At 41.1% G+C, this 26,381-nt stretch overlaps 1 protein-coding gene across 1 annotated transcript; it reads left to right on the forward strand.

Moving 5' to 3' along the window:
- Window positions 1-11,074: 11,074 nt before the first annotated feature.
- Window positions 11,075-26,381, forward strand: slc25a15a (solute carrier family 25 member 15a). Its single transcript, XM_061972389.2, has 7 exons — window positions 11,075-11,142; window positions 11,582-11,657; window positions 20,578-20,836; window positions 25,157-25,297; window positions 25,354-25,526; window positions 25,598-25,756; window positions 25,817-26,381. The coding sequence occupies exons 1-7, from the start codon at window positions 11,116-11,118 to the stop codon at window positions 25,936-25,938; spliced, it is 957 nt and encodes a 318-aa protein (XP_061828373.1). The 5' UTR covers window positions 11,075-11,115; the 3' UTR covers window positions 25,939-26,381.

The following is a 26,381-nucleotide window of genomic DNA, read 5'->3' on the forward strand; positions in this document are numbered from 1 at the left end:
CTCTCGGATTTTCCGGGAGACTCCCGAAATTCAGCGCCTCTCCCGAAAACCTCCCGGCACACATTTTCTCCCGAAAATCTCCCGAAATTCAGGCGGACCTGGAGGCCACGCCCCCTCCAGGTCCGCATGGAGCAATGTTGTTGTAATATATTGAGTTGGAGGCAATAAACAGGCGAGGGGATGAAGTACGTCTCTTTACTGTAGACTTCAGAACAGACTCACACACTTGACGTCAGGTGCGCAACACCACGTAAATCGTTGGCCAACCAAAAAGTAACCACAGTACGCTATAACCAACATTCACCAGAAGATGGCAACAGACAAACATAGATCACTCTATTACATTCCAGTCTCTCCATGTTTTCTCGCCATGGTAACCTGTGATCCACATGCACTGTGCGCTGTCTCTGTCCCTCTTGATATATATATATATATACAGTATATATATGTATATATATATATATATATATATATATATATATATATATATATATATATATATATATATACTGTATATATATATGAAATACTTGACTTGGTGAATTCTAGCTGTAAATATACTCCTCCCCTCTTAGCCACGCCCCCGCCCCACCCAACCACGCCCCTCCACCCCCCACCCCCCACCTCCCGAAATCGGAGGTCTCAAGGTTGGCAAGTATGACACAGATAGACAGACCACATTCACACACAAGGGCCCATTTAGTGTTGCCAATCAACCTATCCCCAGGTGCATGTCTTTGGAGGTGGGAGGAAGCCGGAGTACCCGGAGGGAACCCACGCAGTCACGGGGAGAACATGCAAACTCCACACAGAAAGGATTGAACTCAGGACCTTCGTACCCCTGTGCCACCGTGCTTCAAACAATGTTCTCTAATTAATAAAACGACAATTTTCTTCAAGTTAAAACGTATGGCAGTAATATTCCACCCTGCCCTTGTGCTCGGAGCAACAGCAACAACAGATGGAACTGCTGAGTCAATTTAGAGTCACCAGAGTGAAAATGGCGGACAGAAGAGAAGGGAAACTTACAGGTTGAGCTTCTTTAACTTGAAAATCGTTGGGCGTGAGTACAACAAATTAATTAGTACCATATATAAAGCAAATACAAATTATATTTAAAAACGTAACTTGGGTCATAGGCGGACAAATGTATCAAATAGGTACACCATGCTCCAATAAATATGTATTTAACTTTTGTCTCTTTTCTATCCAGTAATCTCGCGTGTATTGCTTTTAATTGGTTCCAGGCCTGGCCGTGGTAAATTAATTTCCATTAATTAAGATGTATTATTCCATTTTTTTTTTTTTTTTTTTTTTTTCTTTTTTTTTCAAGCGGTAGAAAATGGATATTCATAAATCTAATATTTTCCGAGATAGAGAAGGGGTGTCCAAAGTGTGGCCCGGGGGCCATTTACAGCCCGCGGTTAATTTTTAACGACCCGCCACATTTTAATAATACTATTCAAAAAAATACATATACAAATATGAAAACTTAAAGAAGTGGAATAAAAGAGGGAACAGGTGAAATGTAACGTGAAAAAGCTGCAATGTTGACTCTAATAATAAAAAGCTGCCATGCAGGCAGATTTTTATTTTTTTTTAAACTGTCATGTACTCAAAAATAAATAAATAAATAATGAATCAAAATCAATGTTGTTATGAATTATTGACCTATTTAAAGATTCCCTTTTTATAACATTGATCATATTCCACTTTGGAATATTTTTTGCGGAAAATATTGCATATTTTGTGTGTTTACCATATAAAAAAAACAAAGTTTTTGTTGACAAAAAGGGAAAAAACAAACAAGAAAGCCATAAAAACATTATAAAAACGTATAATTGACGGATAAATCTGAAGGTGATCTCGAGACTTAAGTGTTGAAAGCAAATGTTTTATTTTTAACACTTTTATGAGTGGGGCCCTTTTGGATCCTCAAGAATTTTAGTGGGATTTAATTTGTTTGAACGGTCATTGCTCCAAAAATAATATAGAAACAAAATCAATGGTGCTCTGAATGATTGACCTATTTAAGGCTCCAATTAGTTCACATCAAATATTCCACTTGAAAATATTTATTGTAGGAAAATATCGCATATTTTGTGTCATTGCCATAAAAACAGGGTTTTCTTTGACAAAAAAGGGCATAAAACAGAAAAAAATGTTTTAACTTCATATCGACAGATATACCTGAAGTTGATCTAGAGATTTAACACTAAATAATTTTTAAAAAGAACAATAATTAGGGCTGATTAGAATCAACAAGTTAACTCATGTGATTAATCACAAAACATTATTAATTTATTAACATAATTGTATGTAAAAAAAAAAGATGTCAGTTATTTATGAGTCCCTTCTTATGCAGTATATTTGCTTAGTACTTATTTTTCTAATCAGCCTGACCAAAGCCTTAGGGTTATGTGTTAAATAGATAACAATCTTTGTAATCAACACATGCTTTCATATCATTCAACGCGGTTGTACACTGTAAGTAGGTTAGATAAAGATAGTGAATATGATTAAAAAAGAAAAATAAGATTATTCAGTGATAATATCTGAGTGAGCCCCAGGCCAAATTTGGGCCTTTGGTTCAAAAGGGTTAGGAACCCTTGTTCTAAATAAAGTTATTAACATTATGAGAGCCCCCAAGGCATGAAACAACACCCACAAAGTCACCTTTTTAATTAAATATAGCCTTTTTTTTTAACTTTGCTTAGCCATTTGATTGAACATGCTTCATATAAGCCGAAATGGATAAAATATGCCCAGAAAAATCAAACTAAAGCACCTGAAAAATCCACAAGAGAGCGAAGTGGCGAGGGACGACTGTAGCTCGTCCTTATTCGGGTCATGGGTGAGATGGATTCTCTCCCAGCAGATTTGCATAACATTGTTTTCTAGTCGTTGGATTTCGGCAGTGTGGAGTCGCACTTTGTCATACTGACACTGTTTTTATTATTCTGGGTATTTTGCTGCGTGTGAGGATAAATTGCTCGCCTTACTGGCAACTGGACTCGAAAATGAGCCAAAGAACACGTAGTAGCATTTGGATGTACTTTTTTGTATTTAAAAAAAAAATATATATATATATATATATGTATATATTTATAGATATGTGTATATATTTATGGACATATAACAATGTATATGTATATATACTGTACATATATATATATATGTATATATATATATATATATATATATATATATATATATATATATATATATATGTACACACACAGCATATATATACACGCATATATATGTACTTATGTACATATATATATATATATATATATATATATATATATATATATATATATATACATATACATATATATATATATATATTAATAATGTTCTATATATTTATTTATTTTGATTCACTCTTCCAGTTTATTTTTCTAAATCACATTTTCACATTTTTATAATGTCATAATTTTAATATACATATATCAGAATCAGAATCAGAATCAGAATCAGAATCAGCTTTATTGTCATTACGCAAGGTAACGAGATTGAGGCCATTCCATACAGTGCGATGTGTGCATGCTAGAAAAACAATGTGCAAATATATAAAAATTTAAAAAATGTAGAAGTGTAATGAATATGGTGTGAAATGAATATATACATGAAAAAAAACAAAAAAAAAAACAGGGTGGTTGGTGGAATGGGTTATTGCACCGAAGAGAAGGCAGTTATGAGGGACAATGGGGCAGTCCGTTCAGGATGGTTATGGCCCTGGGGAAGAAGCTGTTCTTTAGCCTGTTTGTTTTGGTTTTAATGCACCTGTAGCGCTTCCCAGAGGGCAGCAGGTGGAACAGGTCAGAGCCAGGGTGGGTGCTGTCCTTGATGATGGCACTGGCTCTGTTGAGGCAGCGGGAGGTGTAGATGTCCGTCAGAGAGGGGAGAGGGCGGCCGATGATCTTCTGAGCCGTCTTGACCACTCTTTGCAGCCTCTCCCTGTCTGCTGCAGTGCAGCTGCCGTACCATACCGTAATACAGTAGGTCAGCAGGCTCTCGATGGACGAGCGGTAGAAGGTCAGCAGCAGGTCAGGCTTCAGGTTGTACTTCCCGAGGACTCTAAGGAAGTGTAGCCGCTGCTGAGCCTTCTTGATGATTGATGTGGTGTTGACTGTCCAGGAGAAGTCATTAGAGATGTGGACTCCAAGGTACCTGAAGGTGTGGACCCTCTCTACACGCTCGCCGTTGATGTAGAGGGGGGCAGGGTCGGTGCTGCTCCTCCTGAAGTCGACGATGATCTCTCTGGTCTTGCTGGTGTTGAGAGCGAGGTTGTTCTCCGAAGACCAGGCCGTCAGCTTCAGGACCTCCTCTCTGTAGGCAGCCTCGTCACCCCTGGAGATGAGCCCGACCACTGTGGTATCGTCGGCGAACTTGACGGTAAGGCTGTCACTGTGGGCCGGACTGCAGTCATGGGTGTAAAGGCAGTAGATGAGGGGGCTCAGTACACAGCCCTGTGGGGAGCCGATGCTCAGCGTGCGGGAGGATGAGAGGTGCGGGCCAAGTCTCACATTCTGGGGTCAGTCCGTTAGGAAGTCCCTTATCCAGGCGTTTGTGAGAGGGGGGAGGCCAAGAGTGTCCAGTTTATTGCAGAGTCTGTCCGTATGTATACATATATACATATACATACATACAGTATATATATACATGTATACATATACATATATACGTATACATATATATACATATATATATATATAATATTATTTTTCTATTTATTTAAATATATAAAATGTTTCTATATATGTATTTATTTTGATTCACTCTTCTAGTTTATTTTTCAAAATCATATTTTCACATCTTTATTCTGTCATAATTGTTATTCCAGTTTTATTTATACTGTACTTATACCATAAGTACATTTTATTGCTATTATTTTATTCTTCTTCTTAATATATGTTTTTTTTTAGGCAAGGGAAATTTGAAAATAGTGACATTACTGTCAAAGCATGGTGATATGGCACCACCTTATGGAATGTTGAGAACAAAAACAACAAAATGATGGCCAATATTTCAGAATACAGTAATTCCCACAAATAGTGCAATACTTACATCTTTATAACTGATACCGTTGATTGCTTATTTAATAAAAAATAACTGTAAGAACTACAGTAACGAGACAGTTTTTGAACAGCTCTTTGGCATGAATCTAACCTCTATGATGCTGGACTAATGTACATTCCAGTGAGATTAATACCCACTAATAGTTACATTGACTGCAACTGGCGGCACTGGTTTATAATGGAAGGGGACGCCGGAAGTGACGTCACTGTTATGCAACGACACAAAGAAATACAAGATAAAATTAAGTCAGTGAAATTGTTTCAAACGCATATATCACAAAAGTAAAACAGCATTAACTGAAATATAATGCCGTTTTAGGATGCATACTTTATACATGTTAGTTAGACGACACATTTGTCCATGTTCTCTTGTCTTAACCGCCCAGCTGGTTAAATATGATGTGAGGAGCCGAAAACGCAATCAATGAATAACCTTTATGGTTATTCTAAGCAGGTAACACAATAAGTCTGCAGATCGAGGCTGTACATCACGGCAAGTACGACAAATATGCAGAAAACCGACGAAGCTCATCACGGTTCCTCACATTCGTCATACTGTTTGTATTTGATTTTATTTATATTGCACTTTACATTCGAACAACAAATCTCAAAGTTCCACAAAGTAAAAATGCCATTAAGGCATGAAAACAAGACAGTAAAATCACACAAAAAATAGCATATGCTTTTAAAGTTGGCATTTTGGACGTTAACGTACGTATACAGCAGACCTGGGCAATTATTTTGACTGGGGGGCCAAATTTAGAGAAAGAAATGTGTCTGAGGGCCGGTATATCTATTTTTAGGAACACTAATAAAAAACCTCACAATAATGTCTGATTGAATGCTAAAAACGTTTTGACAGACCGCATTAAAAAAACGGAATGGAATTTTATATTTTTCAATGAACGATAAAACACTGAATATTGACAACAAATGAACGTCACACCCCCTCTCGATCGACATATTTTACAATCAAGCAAAACGCGACAACAATGCGACAAACAGCGAAATATGAACGCAAAGGGTAAAAATACAATATACAATCTGATATATAACTAAGCTTTAGAACTTTGTTGTGAAAATCTCCTTCCGCGTCTGTCCCTGACACCCACATTTCAGGCTGACACTCTGTGGAAACGCTCCCCACCCCCACTGCTTGGTGCCTCGTCTGAGCTGCTATGACTTAGATTACCATAGTAACTAATTAATTACCATAGTAACTAGTACATCATGCAGAAGCGCAGATTCCAACCATTGAAATACTTTGTATAGTTCAAGACTTACACTCATTAGAAAACATCACTGCACATCATAATGGCAGCTACACTTTACATCTTAAAGATCCCCAAAAATTATTTGGGAATGTCCGGCGGGCCAGATTGTAATACTTAACGGGCCCCCGGGCCTTTATTTGCCCAGGTCTGGTATACAGCCTTCAAGAGACGTTCAAGTTCTACCGGAAGCTCGGAAATTCCGGCGCTCACAGGTGCACAGTGCAAAATGTTAAAGTGTAAACTGACTCATCATTATATGTAAGGTTATTTACATGTGTGATATATTACACGTTGTGAACACTCGTTTTATTGTAATCTTTGAAAACACCCAAACGTGTCAAAGAGTAATTGGATTGGGGATCGTTCTTAATAGCAACAAATCTCAAAGTTCCACAAAGTAAAAACGTCATTAAAGCATGAAAATAAGACAGTAAAATCACACAAAAAATAGCATATGCTTTTACAGTGGGCATTTTGGACGTTAACCATACTTGCCAACCTTAAAACCTCCGATTTCGGGAGGTGGGGGGGCGTGGTCGGGGGTGGGGCGGGGGGCGTGGTTGGGGGCGTGGTTAAGATATATATATATATATATATAAGAAATACTTGACTTTCAGTGAATTCTAGCTATATATATATATATATATATATATATATATATATATATATATATATATATATATATATATATATATATATATATATATATGTATGTATGTATATGTGTATGTATTAGAGATGCGCGGTTTGCGGGCACAACCGCGGAGTTCGCGGATTATCCGCGGATCGGGCGGATGAAATTAAAAAAAATTAGATTTTATCCGCGGGTCGGGTCGGGTCGGGCGGTTGAAATAAAAAAAAAAAAGATTTTAAATAGATTCAGGCGGGTGGCAGTTAAACCAATTCGGAAATATATATACATAGTTAAATGTTGTTACCCACATACGAAAAACGAGCAGGCACCTGCAGCATATGCCACAACAGAAGAAAAAAAAAAGAAAAGAGATGGACACTTTTACTGAGCGGAGAAGGGACGCCTCGCCGGGGTCCGGGACCGAGGCCCCTTCCCCCGAGAGGGCCCCACCGGGAGCCGTAGCTGAGGCGATCCGCGAGAAGGGCCCGACGCACGTCCAGGGTCACCACCGCGCCCACCGCACCGACACCCCGCCTCGTCCGCCTTCGCCGCGGCCGGCGTCACGCGCAGCAGGTAAGCAGCTTACCTGCCCGCCACCCCCGTGGCCGGGGGCTCGTAACAGGGGTCACTCCGCGCGCTCCGCCCGCGCAGCTTACCTGCCCGCCACCCCTCTTGCCGGGGGCGCGTAACAGGGGTCACTCCGCGCGCAGTGCGCTCACGAAAAGGGTGGGGCTCACCCTGGTTGATATAGACAGCAGGACGGTGGCCATGGAAGTTGGAACCCGCTAAGGAGTGTGTAACAACCCACCTGCCGAATCAACTAGCCCTGAAAATGGATGGCGCTGGAGCGTCGGGCCCATACCCGGCCGTCGCCGGCAGCGAGACGCGCTTGGAGGTGCGCTCAGCGCGGCTCCCATATGATTGCGCACTGGTGTGCGTCTGGGTCGTGACAGCGTGGCACGCGAATGTCTGTGCTGCATTGGATCAGTCTCCTTTCTTTAACAGGCAAAAGCTTTATAACCTCACTAATGCCTTGCATCGTCTATATTAGATATATAACAACGGGCGGGCGCGGGCGGGTGCGGTTCTGATCAAATGTTACATCGGGTGGATGGCGGATGGTTGACGACTTTCTGATGCGGTTGCGGATGAAATAATTGCCTATCCGCGCATCTCTAATATATATATATATATATATATATATATATATATATATATATATATATATATATATATATATATATATATATAAATAAAATAAATACTTGAATTTCAGTGTTCATTTACAAACTACAACTCACAAACATCTTAGAGTTAGGCTCCACCATCAGAATGTGTACATAAACTTATAAAGATCACATGGATATTATTCAGTGAGTTGATTCACCAAAACTAACCTGTTATACAGGAGGAAAAAGCACACAGGACGTTTCAATTGTTCACAGACTGGTCGCGCTCATCAGAATGACAAGACACTTCCGGTCTGCAGGCGATAGCATTCAATTGGGAAGAAACGCCCTACTGCCCCCTACTGACCAATGTGAATACTGATAAATGTGTAATGACAGCTCCAAAAACGAATTCAAACCACAAAATAAAATAAATAAATCAACACAAAAATGTGACACATTATGGGAGGGTCACATATGCATGTACAGTAGATGGCAGTATTGTCCTGTTTAAAAGTGTCACAACATTGCTGTTTACCCAGACGAACTGCTTTACGGCAGACACTGTTGTTGTGTGTTGTCAACACGTCACTCAGGTCCGCCTGAATTTCGGGAGTTTTTCGGGAGAAAATTTGTCCTGGGAGGTTTTCGGGAGAGGCGCTGAATTTCGGGAGTCTCCCGGAAAATCCGGGAGGGTTGGCAAGTATGACGTTAACGTATGTATACAGCCTTCAAGAGACGTTCAAGTTCTACCGGAAGCTCGGAAATTCCGGCGCTCACAGGGGCACTGTGCAAAAATGTTAAATGTAAACTGACTCATCTTTTTATTGTAATTTTTGAAAACAACCAAACGTGTCAAAGAGTAATTGGATTTGGGATTGTTCTTAATGGCAACAAATCTCAAAGTTCCACAAAGTACAAACGCCATTAAAGCATGAAAATAAGACAGTAAAATCACACAAAAAATAGCATAAGCTTACAGTGGGCATTTTGGACGTTAACGTATGTATACAGCCTTTAAGAGACGTTCAAGTTCTACCAGAAGCTGGGAAATTCCGGTGCTCATATATAGCCAGTGCAAAATGTTAAAATTGTAAACTGACTCATCATTATATGTAAGGTTATTTACATGTGTGATATATTACACGTTGTGAACACTCGTTTTATTGTAATCTTTGAAAACACCCAAACGTGTCAAAGAGTAATTGGATTTGGGATTGTTCTTAAAGACAACAAATCTCAAAGTTCCACAAAGTAAAAACGCCATTAAAGCATGAAAACAAGACAGTAAAATCGCACAAAAAAATACCTATATGCTTTTATAGTGGGCATTTTTGAAAGTTAACATACATATACAGTCTTCAGACGTTCACGTTCTACCGGAAGCTGGGAAATTCCGGCGCTCACAGGTGCACAGTGCAAACTGATTCATCATTATATGTAAGGTTATTTAAATGTGTGATCTTACACGTCATAAACACTCTTTTTAGTGTAATATTTGAAAACAACCAAACATGTGTCAAAGACTCTCATTGGATTTGGGATTTTTCTTATTGGATTTGCCTCAAAACAAACAGTATCTTACAGATCAATTCAATTGTATTGTTCCGCAAATTGTTTTCAAGGCTGACTTACAAAATACTCGCAGTACATTACAGTAATGTCATGGCGGATCAATAAACCAGTCTAACCAGGGACTATACTAATGCATCCGAGGGTTTATATATGTCGCCTATACTGTATAAAACTACAAAATAACAAACACGGAGGCTCCTGTTTTACACGAGGACCACTTTGTTTCCTTTCTTTCAAAAGCCCCCGCTCCACTACAACGTGACATCACTTCCGCTCTTAGCGCCTTCAAAATAAGAGCTCAAGGCATATACTGTATAACAGGATCTTAACATCACAAAGAGGAAAGCCCATAAAAAATAGGTTACATATCTCCCCTCCTACAAAAAGAAACGTCCTCGTTTCAACACAATGACAGGATAAGTGCAAAAACAACACAGACGGAGTTAAAACAAAAAATTTTATTAACCTGTCCCCCCAAATAGCCTCACACACACACACAAATAAATAAATAAAAAAAAACACGGAGGCTCCAGTTTTACACGAGGACCACTTTACTTCCTTTCTTTTTCTTTTTATTCTATTTTTTTTTTTTTTTTTTTTAACTTTTATTTATAAATTTCAACATTTACAAACAGACAAGAAACTATAATCAAAATAAGTACAAAACAGTACAAAAAGAGTACAAAGCAGCACCAGGGGGTTAATATATAATAAACAAAGTGCAAAGCCATAGGCTCACTCAATTTCAGTAAATAACGTAAATTTGGAACATATAGCATCATCGTTTTCACAGCTTTTTGGTTGTTAGAGGTAGAGAGTGTTTTAATTAATTAATTAATTTTAAATGTGCTTTATAAATAAAGTTGATTTGATTTGATTTGATTTAATGTAGCGTACTAATTATTTTTTAAAGGCACAAAAGACAGGTCGGGTATTGAGAAACTTACATTTATGAATATAAAACTTAGCCAATAGTATAATGAGGTTGCAAAGGTAAAATTCCTTTTCAAATTTGTGTTCGTATAGCGTAAAACCAAATATCACATCTTTAAAACAAAGCGCAGATTTGTCAAGAATATTGTCCAGGATGAAGCGACAGATGTTTATTATCCTTTCTTTCAAAAAAAATCTCCGCTCCACTACGACGTGTTACCTTTTCCGCTCTTAGCGCCTTCAAAATAAAAGCTCAAGGCATACACTGTATAACAGCTTATAACAGGAACTTAACGTCACAAAGAGGCAAGCCCATAAAAATAGGTTACACTGACATCTAGTGGCTACTAGGTGGAATTACATACATTTGCCCTCTTTGGCGTTTCTTCCGCATTCATGGATGGACACAAATGGATGGATGGATATGACTTTATCTTTTCCGAAAAATGATATTCGATCTCGCACAGACATTTGTAAGTGGGCTTAACGTGATTTTATGATACTTAAATATTTTTTTGGGGGGGGGTCGATTACGTTATTTATTACTGTACTACAAATCAGAATCAGAATCAGAATCAGCTTTATTGTCATTACGCAAATATATATAATCTTTATTTTAGGACTATTATTTTGAAAGAAAAACAAACAAACATCTATGATCATTAACTTCCGCTTTGGCGCGGCGTCTAGTGCGTGATTTGTTTCGACTTGCTTAGAATGCAAGTTTTGCTTGGAGCTTTTACTGTAGTTCATCTGGAAAAACGAGATTGTTTAGTTTTTGAGAGAAAGTATATGTCTAAGCTTGTGCACCTTTTCTTGACTCAAGCTGCGTGGATATTTGTAGAGATGAGCTGGGGATTATAGATCAATAGTTTTCTAGATCTCACAGGCAGGTTAGGGTTTATTTTGCAGGGTTTCCAGCGCGTTTTGGTCATGGCTCCACATCCTGTCGTCCAGGCTATCATAGACTTCACAGCTGGAGCAGCAGGCAAGTTCTGTCATTATTTCATCATTTCCCCTCAAATGAGGTTTATTTTTTTGAAGAAAGCATTGCAGCACCATTTGAGTAATGTTGACAGTATTGAAGGACGCTTTCTACCTTTGGCTGTTTTCGTCTCTGGCAAAACTGGTGAATGGTTTAATACAAACCCCAAAACCAGTGAAGTTGGCACATTGTGTAAATGGCAGTGATGTGCAGTCACTAGAGGCAGGTGAGGCCCCCGCCTCACCTGCCATCATGGAAAGAAAAAAAATGTAAAAATAATTTTTTTAAATTAAATTGTTATATGTATCCAGTGATTATACTATAAAGTTATTTTCCATTTAACTTCACCAGTTTTAGATTAGTTTTATTTAAAATCGCTGAATTTTCACATTTGCCGTTCAAATACTGAGAAGAGACGGTGCGGTGAACAGCAGCCAGTTGAGGCACGTCACTGCGTTGTGCCTCACCATGGATTGCGGACTCGGCTAACTGCTGGCCTGCTGTGCAGTGAGACCGTATTGCTATATGAACTATATTATACATTTCCATAGTTTAGTTAGCTGAGGTATATAATGTACAGTGTATTTTGTCAACAACTGTATGTGTGTAAAGTATTACTTGTGCTGAGCGATCATAAAACGGCTGCAAAAGACGCACTGGCTGAGGCTACCAGTAATCCCGCCTCCTGCACCCCCGCCGTAGAATGCACCCCCTGACGGGAGTGTTATATCAACTAAAGCCCACACTTAAACTTTCCACGTGCAAGATTGAATCTATTTAAAAAAGTTATTTCATAAGAAGCCAAAAAGTGCAAAAACAATAATGTTCGTGTTGGAGGAGTTGTGAATGACTGCAGGGCCACAACATTAGGTACACCTGCAGACTGCAGGTGTACCTAATTCACAACTCCTCCAACACGAACATTATTGTTTTTGCACTTTTTGGCTTCTTTTTAAATAACTTTTGTAACCTATTTTTATGGGCTTTCCTCTTTGTGATGTTAAGTTCCTGTTATGCGCTGTTATACAGTATATGCCTTGAGCTCTTATTTTGAAGGCGCTAAGAGCGGAAGTGATGACACGTTGGAGTGGAGCGGAGGTTTTTGAAAGAAGGTAAATAAAGTGGTCCTCGTGTAAACTGGAGCCTCCGTGTTTGTTATTTTGTAGTTTCATACAGTAAATGATAAATGGGTTATACTTGTATAGCGCTTTTCTACCTTCAAGGTACTCAAAGCGCTTTGACAGTATTTCCACATTCACCCATTCACACACACATTCACACACTGATGGCGGGAGCTGCCATGCAAGGCGCTAACCAGCAGCCATCAGGAGCAAGGGGTGAAGTGTCTTGCCCAAGGACACAACGGACGTGACTAGGATGGTGGAAGGTGGGGATTGAACCCCAGTAACCAGCAACCCTCCGATTGCTGGCACGGCCACTCTACCAACTTCGCCACGCCGTCCCTATAGGCGACATTTATAAACCCTCGGTTACATTTTTTTAAATAGATTCAATCTTGCACGTGGAAAGTTTAAGTGAGGGCTTTAGTTGATACAACACTCCCGTCAGGGGGTGCATTCTACGGCGGGGGTGCAATAATCCAGCACAACAGCGGCGCATGGACTTCATTTATAAGTAAAGGTAAGACCATAATAACATTTTTTTTATTAAATGTGCTTTTTTGTGTGCTACAGTTTGTATGTGTAAAGTTAAAGTTAAGTTAAAGTACCAATGATTGTCACACACACTCTAGGTGTAATGAAATTTGTCCTCTGCATTTGACCCATCCCCTTGTTCACCCTCTGGGAGGTGAGGGGAGCAGTGGGCAGCAGCGGCGCCGCGCCCGGGAATCATTTTTGGTGATTTAAACCCCAATTCCAACCCTTGATGCTGAGTGCCAAGCAGGGAAGAATGCTGGTATGAGCTTTTAAACATAACCCGTTAACTGCTGCCAATCAAATGGTGAATAAGATACTCTTTAGGGTTCATATGTTTGTAAATCTGACTGTGATGAAGTCAGTGCCTCACCAGCCATCAACCTCACCGCACGTCACTGGTACATGGTAAATAAAAACAGAATACAATGATTTGCAAATATTTTCCAACTTATATTCAATCAAATAGACTGCAAAGACGAGATATTTAACGTTCAAACTGGAAAACTTTATTGCAAATATTACCTTATTTGGAATTTGATGCCTGCTACATGTTTCAAAAAAAGCTGGCACAAGTGGCAAAAAAGACTGAGAACGTTGAGGAACACTTATTTGGAACGTCCCACAGGTGAACAGGCGAATTGGGAACAGGTGGGTGCCATGATTGGGTATAAAAAGCAGCTTCCATGAAATGCTCAGTCATTCTCCTTCTATGCCACATCAATGTGGAATGCACTCCCAACAGGTGTAAAAGAAAGGGCATCTCTATCCTCCTTCAAAACCGCTCTAAAAGAACACCTCCAGGCAACTTCAACCCTAAACTAACACCCTCCCTTCCACATCCCACCTCCCCGGATTATAAATAATTAAAATGTAAATAATCAGATGCAGATACTTATTCTTATGCTTTCTGATCTCTCTCTCTATGTCCACTACTTGCTGTACATATCCTACCAAGTCAGACCTACACTGTTCCAATGTCCATTTCTCTGATGATGCAATTGTTGATGATTGAAGTGTTGATATCAACCAAACCTAACCCCCCCCCCCCCACCCACCCCCCCCCCCCCCTCCACATCCCACACCCCGGATTGTAAATAATGTAAATAATTCAATGTATATACTCTGATGATTATCTTGTGTGATGACTGTATTATGATGTTAGTATATATTTGTATCATGAATCAATTTAAGTGGACCCCGACTTAAACAAGTTGAAAAACTTATTGGGGTGTTACCATTGAGTGGTCAATTGTACGGAATATGTACTGTACTGTGCAATCTACTAATAAAAGTTTCAATGGGGCGAGTGTCAACAAATTGTCGAACAGTTTAAGAACATTTTCTCATTGCAAGGAATTTAGGGATTTCACCATATACAGTCCGTATTATCATCAAAAGGTTCAGAAAATCTGGAGAAATCACTGCAAGGCCGAAAACCAACATTGAGTGCCCTTGACCTTCGATCCCTCAGGCATCCAAAACTGACATCAGTGTGTAAAGGATATCACCACATGGGCTCGGGAAAACTTCATAAACCCACTGTCAGTAACTACAGTTGGTCGCTACATCTGTAAGTGCAAGTTAAAACTCTACTATGCAAAGCCAAAGCCATTTATCAACAACACCCAGAAACGCCGCCGGCTTCGCTGGGCCCGAGCTTATCTAAGATGGACTGATGCAAAATACAATGTTTTGCAAATCCTTTTCAACTTATATTCAATTGAATAGACTGCAAAGACAAAATTTAACGTTCGAACTGGTAAACCTTTTTTTTTGTGGAAAACATTAGCTCATTTGGAATTTGATGCCGGCAACATGTTTCACAAATGCTGGCACAAGTGGCAAAAAAGACTGAGAAAGTTGAGGAATGCTCATCTAACACTTATTTGGAACATCCCACAGGTGAACAGGCTAATTGGGAACAGGTGGGTGCCATGATTGGGTATAAAAGCAGCTTCCATGAAATGCTCAGTCATTCACAAACAAGGATGGGGCGAGGTTCACCACTTTGTCAACAAATGCGTGAGCAAATTGTCCAACAGTTTAAGAACAACATTTCTCAATGAGCTATTGCAAGGAATTTAGGGATTTCACCATCTACGGTCTGTAATATCATCCAAGGGTTCATAGAATCTGGAGAAATCACTGCAAGGCCGAAAACCAACATTGAATGCCCTTGACCTTGGATCCTTCAGGCGGTAATGCATCCAAAACCGACATCAGTGTGTAAAGGATATCACCACATGGGCTCGGGAACACTTCAGAAAACCACTGTCAGTAACTACAGTTGGTCGCTACACCTGTAAGTGCAAGTTAAAACTCTCCTATGCAAAGCCAAAGCCATTTATCAACAACACCCAGAAACGCCGCCGGCTTCGCTGGGCCTGAGCTCATCTAAGATGGACTGATGCAAAGTGGAAAAGTGTTCTGTGGTCTGACGAGTCCACATTTCAAATTGTTTTTGGAAACTGTGGATGTCGTGTCCTCCAGACCAAAGAAGAAAAGAACCATGCGGATTGTTCTAGGCGCAAAGTTGAAAATGTCACGACTGGGTCCTGGGGTTTAGTTTTTCTAGAAGGCAACGGAAAGTTGGCTCGGGCGAGACGGGAATGTAACTACATTTTTATTTAAACACTAGAACTACAACAAAAAAAAAGAAGTAAACAAAAGGCGCGCACAATGGCGGAGAACAAACTATGAAACCAAATACTTGCACAAAGGCAAAAACTATGAACAACAAAAAACACTAACTGTGGCAATAATAAACGAAACTTACTTGGCATAGACAAAAAGGAGCAGCGTGAACGATGGACATGAAAAAAGAGTCAGAAATGTGCAGAGCATAAATGTGGGGATGTCACCAGAAAGACAAACTGAAAAACAATGAACTTAAATACTACAGACATGATTAACGAAAACAGGAGCGTGACTCAAAACGTGAAACAGGTGCGTGACGTGACAGGTGAAAACTAATGGGTTGCTATGGTGACAAACAAGAGTGCACAATGAGTCCAAACGTGGAACAGGTGAAACTAATGGGTAATCATGGAAACAAGACAAGGGAGTGAAAAGCCAGAAACTAAAGAGTCCAATAACTAAACAAAACATGACTAAAACAAAACATGATTACACAGACATGACAGAAAAGCCAGCATCTGTGATGGTATGGGGGTGTATTAGTGCCCAAGACATGGGTAACTTACACATCTGTGAAGGCGCCATTAATGCTGAAAGGTACATACAGGTTTTGGAGCAACATATGTTGCCATCCAAGCAACGTTACCATGGACGCCCCTGCTTATTTCAGCAAGACAATGCCAAGCCACGTGTTACAACAACGTGGCTGCGTAGTAAAAGAGTGCGGGTACTAGACTGGCCTGCCTGTAGTCCAGACCTGTCTCCCATTGAAAATGTGTGGCGCATTATGAAGCCTAAAATACCACAACGGAGACCCCCGGACTGTTGAACAACTTAAGCTGTACATCAAGCAGTGTACAGCTCTGGTAATGGGTACATTCGCACCCACCTGCACAAATGTACTTCAAAATGTAACAAGCAAAATAAATATGATTTTTTGTTTGTTTACTAGGACATGCATATATAATATGCATTAGTTTGACCATTTAAAATCAATGATAATAAAAAGGAGATGCTTGGAAATAGCATAAAAATGCCCCAAAAACTTGGAAAAACGCGATTCATAGTGTTACTTTTTGTCATCATATTTATGTATTACTAAATATAAATAGGTATTGATCAATCTTTAAGCTGTGTGTATTTGATTCCAGTTTGCTTTTGACATCTTATTTAGAATTGTAGTTGGAACTTTTACAACCTTGTGTTGCGCTCATGATGGCGTAACCAAACTAGATTTCATTTAATGATCTTATTTTGAATATTTATTCCCTTTTTTACATTTAGTATATTTAAATATTCTTTTATAAACATTGAATACATTTCAAATATCAATAAAATGCAATTGCCTTCATCTTCACCTGGGTTCGATCGAACCCTAGGGGTTCGGTGAGTCGGCCTCAGGGGTTCGGCAGAGCCTCCGCCGCGGAGGTCAAGACACACCCGACTCATCGTGTAAATAAAAACTTCTCCCTGTCGGCGTACTATGGATACCTCCAAACAATGTTCCCTCTAATTTCCCACATAAACACAAAAACTCCTTGAGCATTCAGTGGAGCACATGTGAGCGACGTCAGACGTGCACATGCACTGTGGTCGCACCTGGAGCACACCTGTCCCAAACCTGACTAAATAACAAGTTCAATGTTTTATTATTGTAATCAAATGACAGCAGTCATTTCCATGAGATTATTTTCTAAAATAAGTGTTTTGGCCCACTTACAATGACTATAACATATTGTTTTCATGAGCTGTGTACTCGTATTAAATGTCTGAGTGGGGGTCCTGCTTTGGAAATAATGTGTACCCCTTTCAGATATCGCATTTAGTTCCCACTAAAACATTCACATGTTGCACAATGAGATGTAAACATTGGATCATATGTACATTCCTGTAACTTTCTGTTTGTAAAATATACCTTTATTAGTATTTCTTTAATATAATAACATCATTTTATGATTACGATTTGGGTTCGGTGAATGCACACAAGAAACTGGTGGGGTTCGGTACCTCCAACAAGGTTAAGAACCACTGTTATAGGGTAATGTTTAGTTACACCAAGTCATGAGCGTAACACTAAGCTTCATCACTTCATTCTCTAATTCTGGTGGTGTTTTATGCTTTTTTTCTTTTTGGAACATGTACTATACATATAATACAATATAGTCCCATATACAATTATGTTTCTAGCAATACTTTAATTTTGCCTTTGACAGTAACACTCCAATGTCCATTAGTGCAGTGTTTTTCAACCACTGTGACGCGGCACACTAGTGTGCTGTGAGATACAGTCTGGTGTGCCGTGGGAGATCATGTAATTTCACCTATTTGGGTTAAAAATATTTTTTGCAAACCAGTACTTATCGGCAGAGTAACCGTGTAATACTCTTACACTCTTAAGTAGCACGGTAGCTAATTGCTTTGTAGATGTCGGAAACAGCAGGAGGCAGCATGCAGGTAAAAAGGTGTCTAAAGCTTAAACTAAAAATAAACAAAAGGTGAGTGCCCCTAAGAAAAGGCATTGAAGCTTAGGGAAGGCTACGCAGAACGAAACTAAAACTGAACTGGCTACAAAGTAAACAAAAACAGAATTCTGGACGACAGCAAAGACTTACTGTGGAGCGTAGACGGCGTCCACAATGTACATCCGAACATGACATGACAATCTACAATGTCCCCACAAAGAAGGATAAAAACAACTGAAATATTCTTGATTGCTAAAACAAAGTAGATGCGGGAAATATCGCTCAAAGGAAAACATGAAACGGCTACAGGAAAATACCAAAAAAAGAGAAAAAGCCACCAAAATAGGAGCACAAGACAAGAAGTAAAACACTACACAAAGGAAAACAGCAAAAAAGTCCAAATAAGTCAAGGTGTTTAGTGACAGGTGGTGACAGTACACCTACTTTGAGACAAGAGCTATAGTGATGCATGCTTGGTTATGGTTTAAGGTCATATCCAACAATTGCGACAACGACTTTTTACTGTCAACCGTCAGTGTTTTTTAATGATTTCTGCTGGTGGTGTGCCTCCGGATTTTTTCAACGCAAAAAATGTGCCTTGGCTCAAAAAAGGTTGAAAGACACTGCATTAGTGGAGCTGTACATCAAGCAAGACTGAGAAAGAATTCCACCTGAAAAGCTTCAAAAATGTGTCTCCTGAGTTCCCAGACGTTTACTGAGTGTTGTTAAAAGGAAAGGCCATGTAACACCATACTTGCCAACCCTCCCAGATTTTCCGGGAGACTCCCGAAATTCAGCGCCTCTCCCGAAAACCTCCCGGGACAAATTTTCTCCCGAAAATCTCCCGAAATTCAGGCGGAGCTGGAAGCCACGCCCCCTCCAGCTCCATGCGGACCTGAGTGACGTCAGGTGCGCAACACCACGTAAATCGTTGGCCAACCAAAAAGTAACCCCAGTACGCTATAGCCAACATTCACCAGGAGATGGCAACAGACAAACATAGATCACTATTACATTCCTCCCCTTTTAGAAATGTATAGAAGTTACTCAAAATAAATAAACAACCCAACCAAAAAATGCAGCAGCTCAATTAAAAAAACTGTACTTAAGCCACATTCTTTTCTTTTTTTTTTAGTACTGAACTCTTAACCCTCATTTGTAAAAAATAACATGCTTATTATACAAACAGTATTTGTACACCTTTAACACAGATTTTTATACTGTCTTCAGAGATGCAGTTTTTTTGGTGGTACTCGAAACCTTTCTGGGTACCTGCGAAAGGGTGTTCAGCATGGTTAGAAAAATAGTGACAGAGAATAGAACAAGGATGGACAATTCAACCCTTAACTCAACAATGAGTAGATGAGTGTTATGTGTGTGTATATGTGTAAATAAATGAACACTGAAATTCAAGTATTTCTTTTATTTATATATATATATATATATATATATATATATTATAATAATAATAAAATAAATATATATATAGCTAGAATTCACTGAAAGTCAAGTATTTCTTATATATATATATATATATATATATATATATATATATATATGTATATATATATATATATATATATATATATATATATATGAAATACTTGACTTGGTGAATTCTAGCTGTAAATATACTCATCCCCTCTTAGCCCCGCCCCCAACCACGCCCCCGTCCCACCCCGACCACGCCCCCCAACCCCCACCTCCCGAAATCGGAGGTCTCAAGGTTGGTAAGTATGAAAAATGCCCCCGTGACAACTTTTTTGCAATGTGTTGCTGCCATTAAATTCTAAGTTAATGATTATTTGCAAACAAAAATTAAGTTTCTGCGTTGGAACATTAAATATCTTGTCTTTGCAGTCTATTCAATTGAATATAAGTTATTGAGGATTTGCAAATCATTGTATTCTGTTTTATTTACGAATTACACACTGGTTTTAGGGTTTGTAGTTTACTTCTCAGACCAGCCCATTAAAATAGCGCCAGAAAAAAACTACATTGACGTGAGTGCTCCCAAGTTCTCGTCCGATCCGGTCACAAAACACGGCATTATTGCTCGCATTTTGAACCCGTAACACCTCCATATTTACAATAGCGCTACATCCCTGATAATAATGTCATCCAGTGACTGAACAAAGGCTGACATGGTATCGTGTTTGTTCCCAGGTGGTACTGCTTGTGTTCTCAGCGGCCAGCCTCTGGATACCGTGAAGGTGAAGATGCAGACGTTCCCCGCCATGTACCGCGGCTTCATCCACTGCTTCATGTCCACCTTCAGACAAGTTGGGGTCCGGGGCCTTTACAAGGGCACCAGCCCGGCGCTGATCGCCAACATCATGGAGAACTCCGTGCTCTTTCTGAGCTACGGGTTCTGCCAGGACGTGGTCCGCTCTTTGTTCGACATTGAGGCCGCCCGCGAACTCAGGTGCGACATTTGACATTCCACGCCAGAGGTGTGCGTATTCGTCGTACACAAACCGAATATTGTGTGTTTGATGTGTAGAGACGCAGACGTGTTCATTGCTACGGCTCACAATCGTTCATGTAGCTTTCTTTCCAGCTGAGACGACAGTGTGGACACATTTTATTATGATTCGTTATACAGGCATGGGATCTTTCCGTCTATAGTCGGAAATCTGTCTTTTTTATCCCTGTAGAAATATTTTCAGTTTGTCTTTGTTTTTTCCGACCTACAAAGTATGTTAAAATCTTGATCCGTCTCTTTGCCGTACCTGCCAACAACTACGGTTTTCCCGTAATGAGTGCGGTTTTTGATAATCCAGTGGTAAAATCTACGCTTTTCCACTTAAAAATACGTAGTGAAGCAACTACACGGTCAGGGGACAAACTATACGGGAAACATCAAAGATGATCGGTTGGTTTACGTATGAGAACATGCATGATTGGTTGGTTGTTTACTATGATGAGTCACGATTGGTTACGATTAGAGATGTCCGATAATATTGGGCTGCCGAGATTATCGGCCGATAAATGCTTTAAAATGTAATATCGGAAATTATCGGTATCGGTTTCAAAAAGTAAAATTTATGACTTTTTAAAACGCCCCTGTGTAAACGGACGTAGGTAGAAGTACAGAACGCCAATAAACCTTAAAGGCACTTCCTTTGCGTGCCGGTCCAATCACATAATATCTACGGCTTGTCACACAAACACGTGAATGCAACAGCCATACAGGTCACACTGAGGGTGGCCGTATAAACAACTTTAACACTGTTACAAATATAATAATAATAATAATATCTGGGATTTATATAGCGCGTTTCTAAGTACCCAAAGTCGCTTTACATGTAGAACCCATCAATCATTCACACCTGGTGGTGGTAAGCTACTTTCATAGCCACAGCTGCCCTGGGGTAGACTGACGGAAGCGTGGCTGCAATTTGCGCCAACGGCCCCTCCGACCACCACCTATCATTCATCATTCAATTCACCGGTGTGAGTGGCACCGGGGGCAAAGGGTGAAGTGTCCCGCCCAAGGACACAACGTCAGCGATTTTTTTGATGGTAAGAGGCGGGGAGCGAACCTGCAACCCTCAGGTTTCTGGCATGGTTGCTCTACCCACTACGCCATGCCGCCCCAAATATGCGCCACACTGTGAACCCACACCAAACAAGAATGACAAACATATTTCGGGAGAACATCCGTACCGTAACACAACATAAACACAACAGAACAAATACCCAGAACCCCTTACAGCACTAACTCTTCCGGGACGCTACAATATACACCCCCGCTACCCCCTACCCCCCCCACCTCAACCCCAAAGCAACCAAGAGAGCCGACTCCACCCTCTGCCACCCACTAACTCTCGGCCAGTGTCCAGTCCACATGGATGAGTGAGGATGCGTCTAAGGAGACCGAGGTGTCCGATACCTGCCCATTCAGCCAAGACACTGTGACACTTGTCCGTCCTGGCGATCGGCGCCAGCTCCGCAGCCCTGTCTCTTCATCCGCATCTCCTCCAGTCTCTCCAAACGGACTCTGGTGTGACAGAGACCCAGCAGCTGGTCTCCATGGCCAAAAGGGATTCGAAGCGATTCTGGACCACCATCCGCCGTCTCAGTAAGGGGAAGCAGTGCAATGTCAACACCGTGTATGGTGAGGATGGTGTTCTGCTGACCTCGACTGCGGATGTTGTGGATCGGTGGAGGGAATACTTCGAAGACCTCCTCAATCCTACCAGCACGTCTTCCTATGAGGAAGCAGGGCCTGGGGAATCTGTGGTGGGCTCTCCTATTTCTGGGGCTGAGGTTGCCGAGGTAGTTAAAAGGCTCCTCGGTGGCAAGGCCCCGGGGGTGGATGAGATCCGCCCGGAGTTCCTTAAGGCTCTGGATGTTGTGGGGCTGTCTTGGTTGACAAGACTCTGCAACATCGCGTGGACATCGGGGGCGGTACCTCTGGATTGGCAGACCGGGGTGGTGGTTCCTCTCTTTAAGAAGGGGAACCGGAGGGTGTGTTCCAACTATCGTGGGATCACACTCCTCAGCCTTCCCCGTATGGTCTATTCAGGTGTACTGGAGAGGAGGCTACGCCGGATAGTCGAACCTCAGATTCAGGAGGAACAGTGTGGTTTTCGTCCTGGTCGTGGAACTGTGGACCAGCTCTATACTCTCGGCAGGGTCCTTGAGGGTGCTCCCAGGAGGCAGATTCAGAAATTCACAAAAAAGAACCGCAGAAGTCACCACAGTGCCACCCCTTGTCACATAGTCCCAAAGGGTCCTGAACAAAAAAAAAACCCCACATGAAAACAAGAGGGAAACATCAGGAACACAAAAGAGCACAGAGCTCCTGCCAACAGCAGCCACTACAGCGGCGCCATCTTGGGGGAAAAAAAACCCAAACACATGTTATTTCGTAGTCTAGCAGATACTGCAGGCGGTTGGTCAGTTAGTTTAAGGTTGGCTTTTTGAATGGCAGTAGTGCGTTTAAAAAGGTACGCTCGGTAGGTTGTAAGGTTGATTATCAGTAGGTGGTAGGGGTGTAACGGTACGTGTATTTGTATTGAACCGTTTCGGTACGGGGGGTTCGGTTCAGTTCGGAGGTGTACCGAACGAGTTTCCACACGAACATATTAAGTAGCCGCCTAAGTTAAAGTCTTAACAGGCTGCTCCGCTTCCTTCTGCCTGTTTCTGTCAGTCCTCTACACAGCACCCAGCATTGTCCCACCCACACAACCATCTGATTGGTTACAAACAAAGCGGTAACAGCCAATCAGCAGTGCGTATTCAGAGCACATGTAGTCAGTGCTTTGCGTTTAGCAGGTAAGCATCAGGCAGCGGACTCTCCCCAAATTATAATAAACACCTCCCAGTCAACTACTAGTAACATCACTATGAGCCCGTTGACCTTCTAGAAATATAAAAGGCAGCTCAGCTCGCTCGCAGTCCTGGCTTGAGGTGAAGGCTAATTCGCTTTTAGCGTAACGTTAGCTCATTTTGCGGTGTGTGTGTGTGTGTGTGTGTGTGTGTTACGGACAGCAAAGCCCTGTCTGTCTGTTATTTCACTTTACCTTTTTCTGTGTTGATTGAGCTGTGTTGAAGCAGCAAAAAGGGACATTATGTTAAATGTGTCACGACTGGGACTGTGGCGTGGTTTGTTCTACCGAGGTGCAAAAGATTTGGACCATACGTGGCGTGAAGGGGAGTACATGATTTATTTAAACACTATAACTACAAAAAAAGGAAGCAAACAAAAGGCGCGCACAAGGGCGGAAGTACAAAACTTGACTATAAACACAAAACTTGCACAAAGGCAGAAACTATGAACAATTAAACAAAATTTGCAAACTATGGCGTGAATAAAGAAAACTTACTTGGATGAGAAAACGGCATGAAAAAAGAGCAGCAGGGGTCATAAGGATGTGTGGAGAGTGTGCAGAAGCATAAATGCGGGATGTCGCCAGAAAGACAAACTGAAAACAATGAACTTAAATACTACAGACATGATTAGTGAAAACAGGTGCGTGACTCAAAACGTGAAACAGGTGCGTGACGTGACAGGTGAAAACTAATGGTTACTATGGTGACAAAACAAACAAAAGCGCACAAAAAGTCCAAAAACAAAACCGAACATGACGAAAACAAAACATGATCACACAGACATGACAAAATGAAGAGTTTCTGTCTCTGATAGTTGATATAATAATGTAACTGCATCATTAAGCCTACATGAACTCCATGGTGTTCAGGGATGAATAGTCTCTCCTATTGCTATTGTACTCTTTTTTTTCAGCTATAGTTACATTAATCATTAGTAAAGCAGCAGCCTAGTTTTGAATGGCAGGGTCCCTGCTATCACATGTTGATGAAAATATAACATTTACATAATAAAAATCAACTACAGGCTTCCCAAATGCTGTAATAAATTAAGCATGATGAGTTGACTTGAAACTGTTTAACGTTGCACTTTTTATATGTAGAAGAACAGTTTTGTCATTTTATTTAATCAACTTGAGGCAGTTTAATGTTGATTAACGTGGGCAGAATTATTATAGTGTTCCCAATGTTAAAAGGATAATTGTTTACAAATTTGGGAAAAAAATAACCAAAACATTTATATTTTGTTGTTTTCTTACTGTACCGAAAATTAACCGAACCGTGACCTCTAAACCGAGGTACGTACCGAACCGACATTTTTGTGTACCGTTCCACCCCTAGTAGGTGGCGAGGTATGAAAGTACTTGACTGGTTCACGTGCAATCTTTCTGTCATTTCAACCGAGCAGTGACATTCAGAAAGCTTTCTCCGGGTCCCTGGCCGCCATCTTCACCTCCACGGTGCTCTGCCCCACCGAGCTGGTCAAATGTCGCATGCAGGCCATGTACGAGATGGAAGCCTCCGGCAAGATCGCCCGCGGCCAACAAAGGTAGGGGGGCGAGCGAGGGAGACGTGCCAACGAGCGTTCATGTGAGTCTCGTTCAGCATGTGGACGGTGGTGAAGAAGGTGCTGGAAAGAAACGGTCCGCTGGGTTTCTACCAGGGCTTGACGACCACCATGGTGAGGGACTGCCAGGGTTACTTCTGCTTCTTCGGCGGCTACGAAGTCAGCCGGTCCATGTTTGCACATCACATGGGCACGGACAAGGAGGGCATAGGTACGGCTTTTACCGTGTCTACTTTCCGCATTTTTGTGTCACCTGTTCACGAGACCTCGTCACCTGTGCAGGCATTCTTCCACTTATGTTCAGCGGCGGCTTCGGGGGCGCTTGTCTTTGGCTCCTGATCTATCCCATCGACTGCGTCAAGTCCAGGATCCAGGTCTACTCTTTAGCCGGGGTGCAGGAGGGCTTCCTAAAGACCCTCGTGGAGATCATCCGCAACGAGGGTACGATTTCCCCCACTAATTGCTGTGAATTTGTCCTTACGTCTCATTTTTGTCTCGCAGGGGTCAGTGCGCTCTACTCAGGCCTCATGCCCACCATGGTACGCACCTTCCCTGCCAACGGCGCCCTCTTCCTGACCTACGAGCTCACTAGAACTTTTTTAATGGACGCAGCCAGCACCTAATGTGAGATATTTCTATAACGACTTGGGATGCATGTCTGATGTGTCCTACGGCAGGACTCCGGAGACCGATGAGCGTTGTCATCAGGTTTAATTCAAAAGGGTGAAACTAAAAAGACAAACAATACAGTCACCCTCTGTTGCGAGTTTATTGTGACTAAATGTAACGTGTTTATGTTTGCATTGCAAATTAGGTTTTTTCCCTTGGACTCAGTCTGGACCCCCTCTTGCGGATCCAGCCTTTGACTGATATTTTTTTACTCTCCCCCCCTTTCCCAATATCACCTTTTTCTCACCTTTTTTTAAGGAGCGCCGTAAAAATGGCTGCCCCGTCGGCGGTCTTGTCTTGTCTCCCTGTAACGTATGTCTGCTCTTAGTGGGACTGTGCCGAAAATATACTTTTCAGTTCTTATGTGTCTAGTGCATGTTAAGAATTGACAATAAAT

Source organism: Nerophis lumbriciformis, linkage group LG17 (genome assembly GCF_033978685.3).
Source record: "Nerophis lumbriciformis linkage group LG17, RoL_Nlum_v2.1, whole genome shotgun sequence".
In the NCBI taxonomy this organism is placed as follows: Eukaryota; Metazoa; Chordata; class Actinopteri; order Syngnathiformes; family Syngnathidae; genus Nerophis; species Nerophis lumbriciformis.

What these genes read in the sequence shown, in the direction of transcription:
- slc25a15a (XM_061972389.2), top strand. Translation starts at nt 11,116, where the DNA reads ATGATATTCGATCTCGCACAGACATTT. An exon ending in CTTCACAGCTGGAGCAGCAG is followed by an intron (nt 11,658 to 20,577) that starts GCAAGTTCTGTC and finishes GTTTGTTCCCAG; the next exon opens with GTGGTACTGCTTGTGTTCTC. An exon ending in GAGGCCGCCCGCGAACTCAG is followed by an intron (nt 20,837 to 25,156) that starts GTGCGACATTTG and finishes TCAACCGAGCAG; the next exon opens with TGACATTCAGAAAGCTTTCT.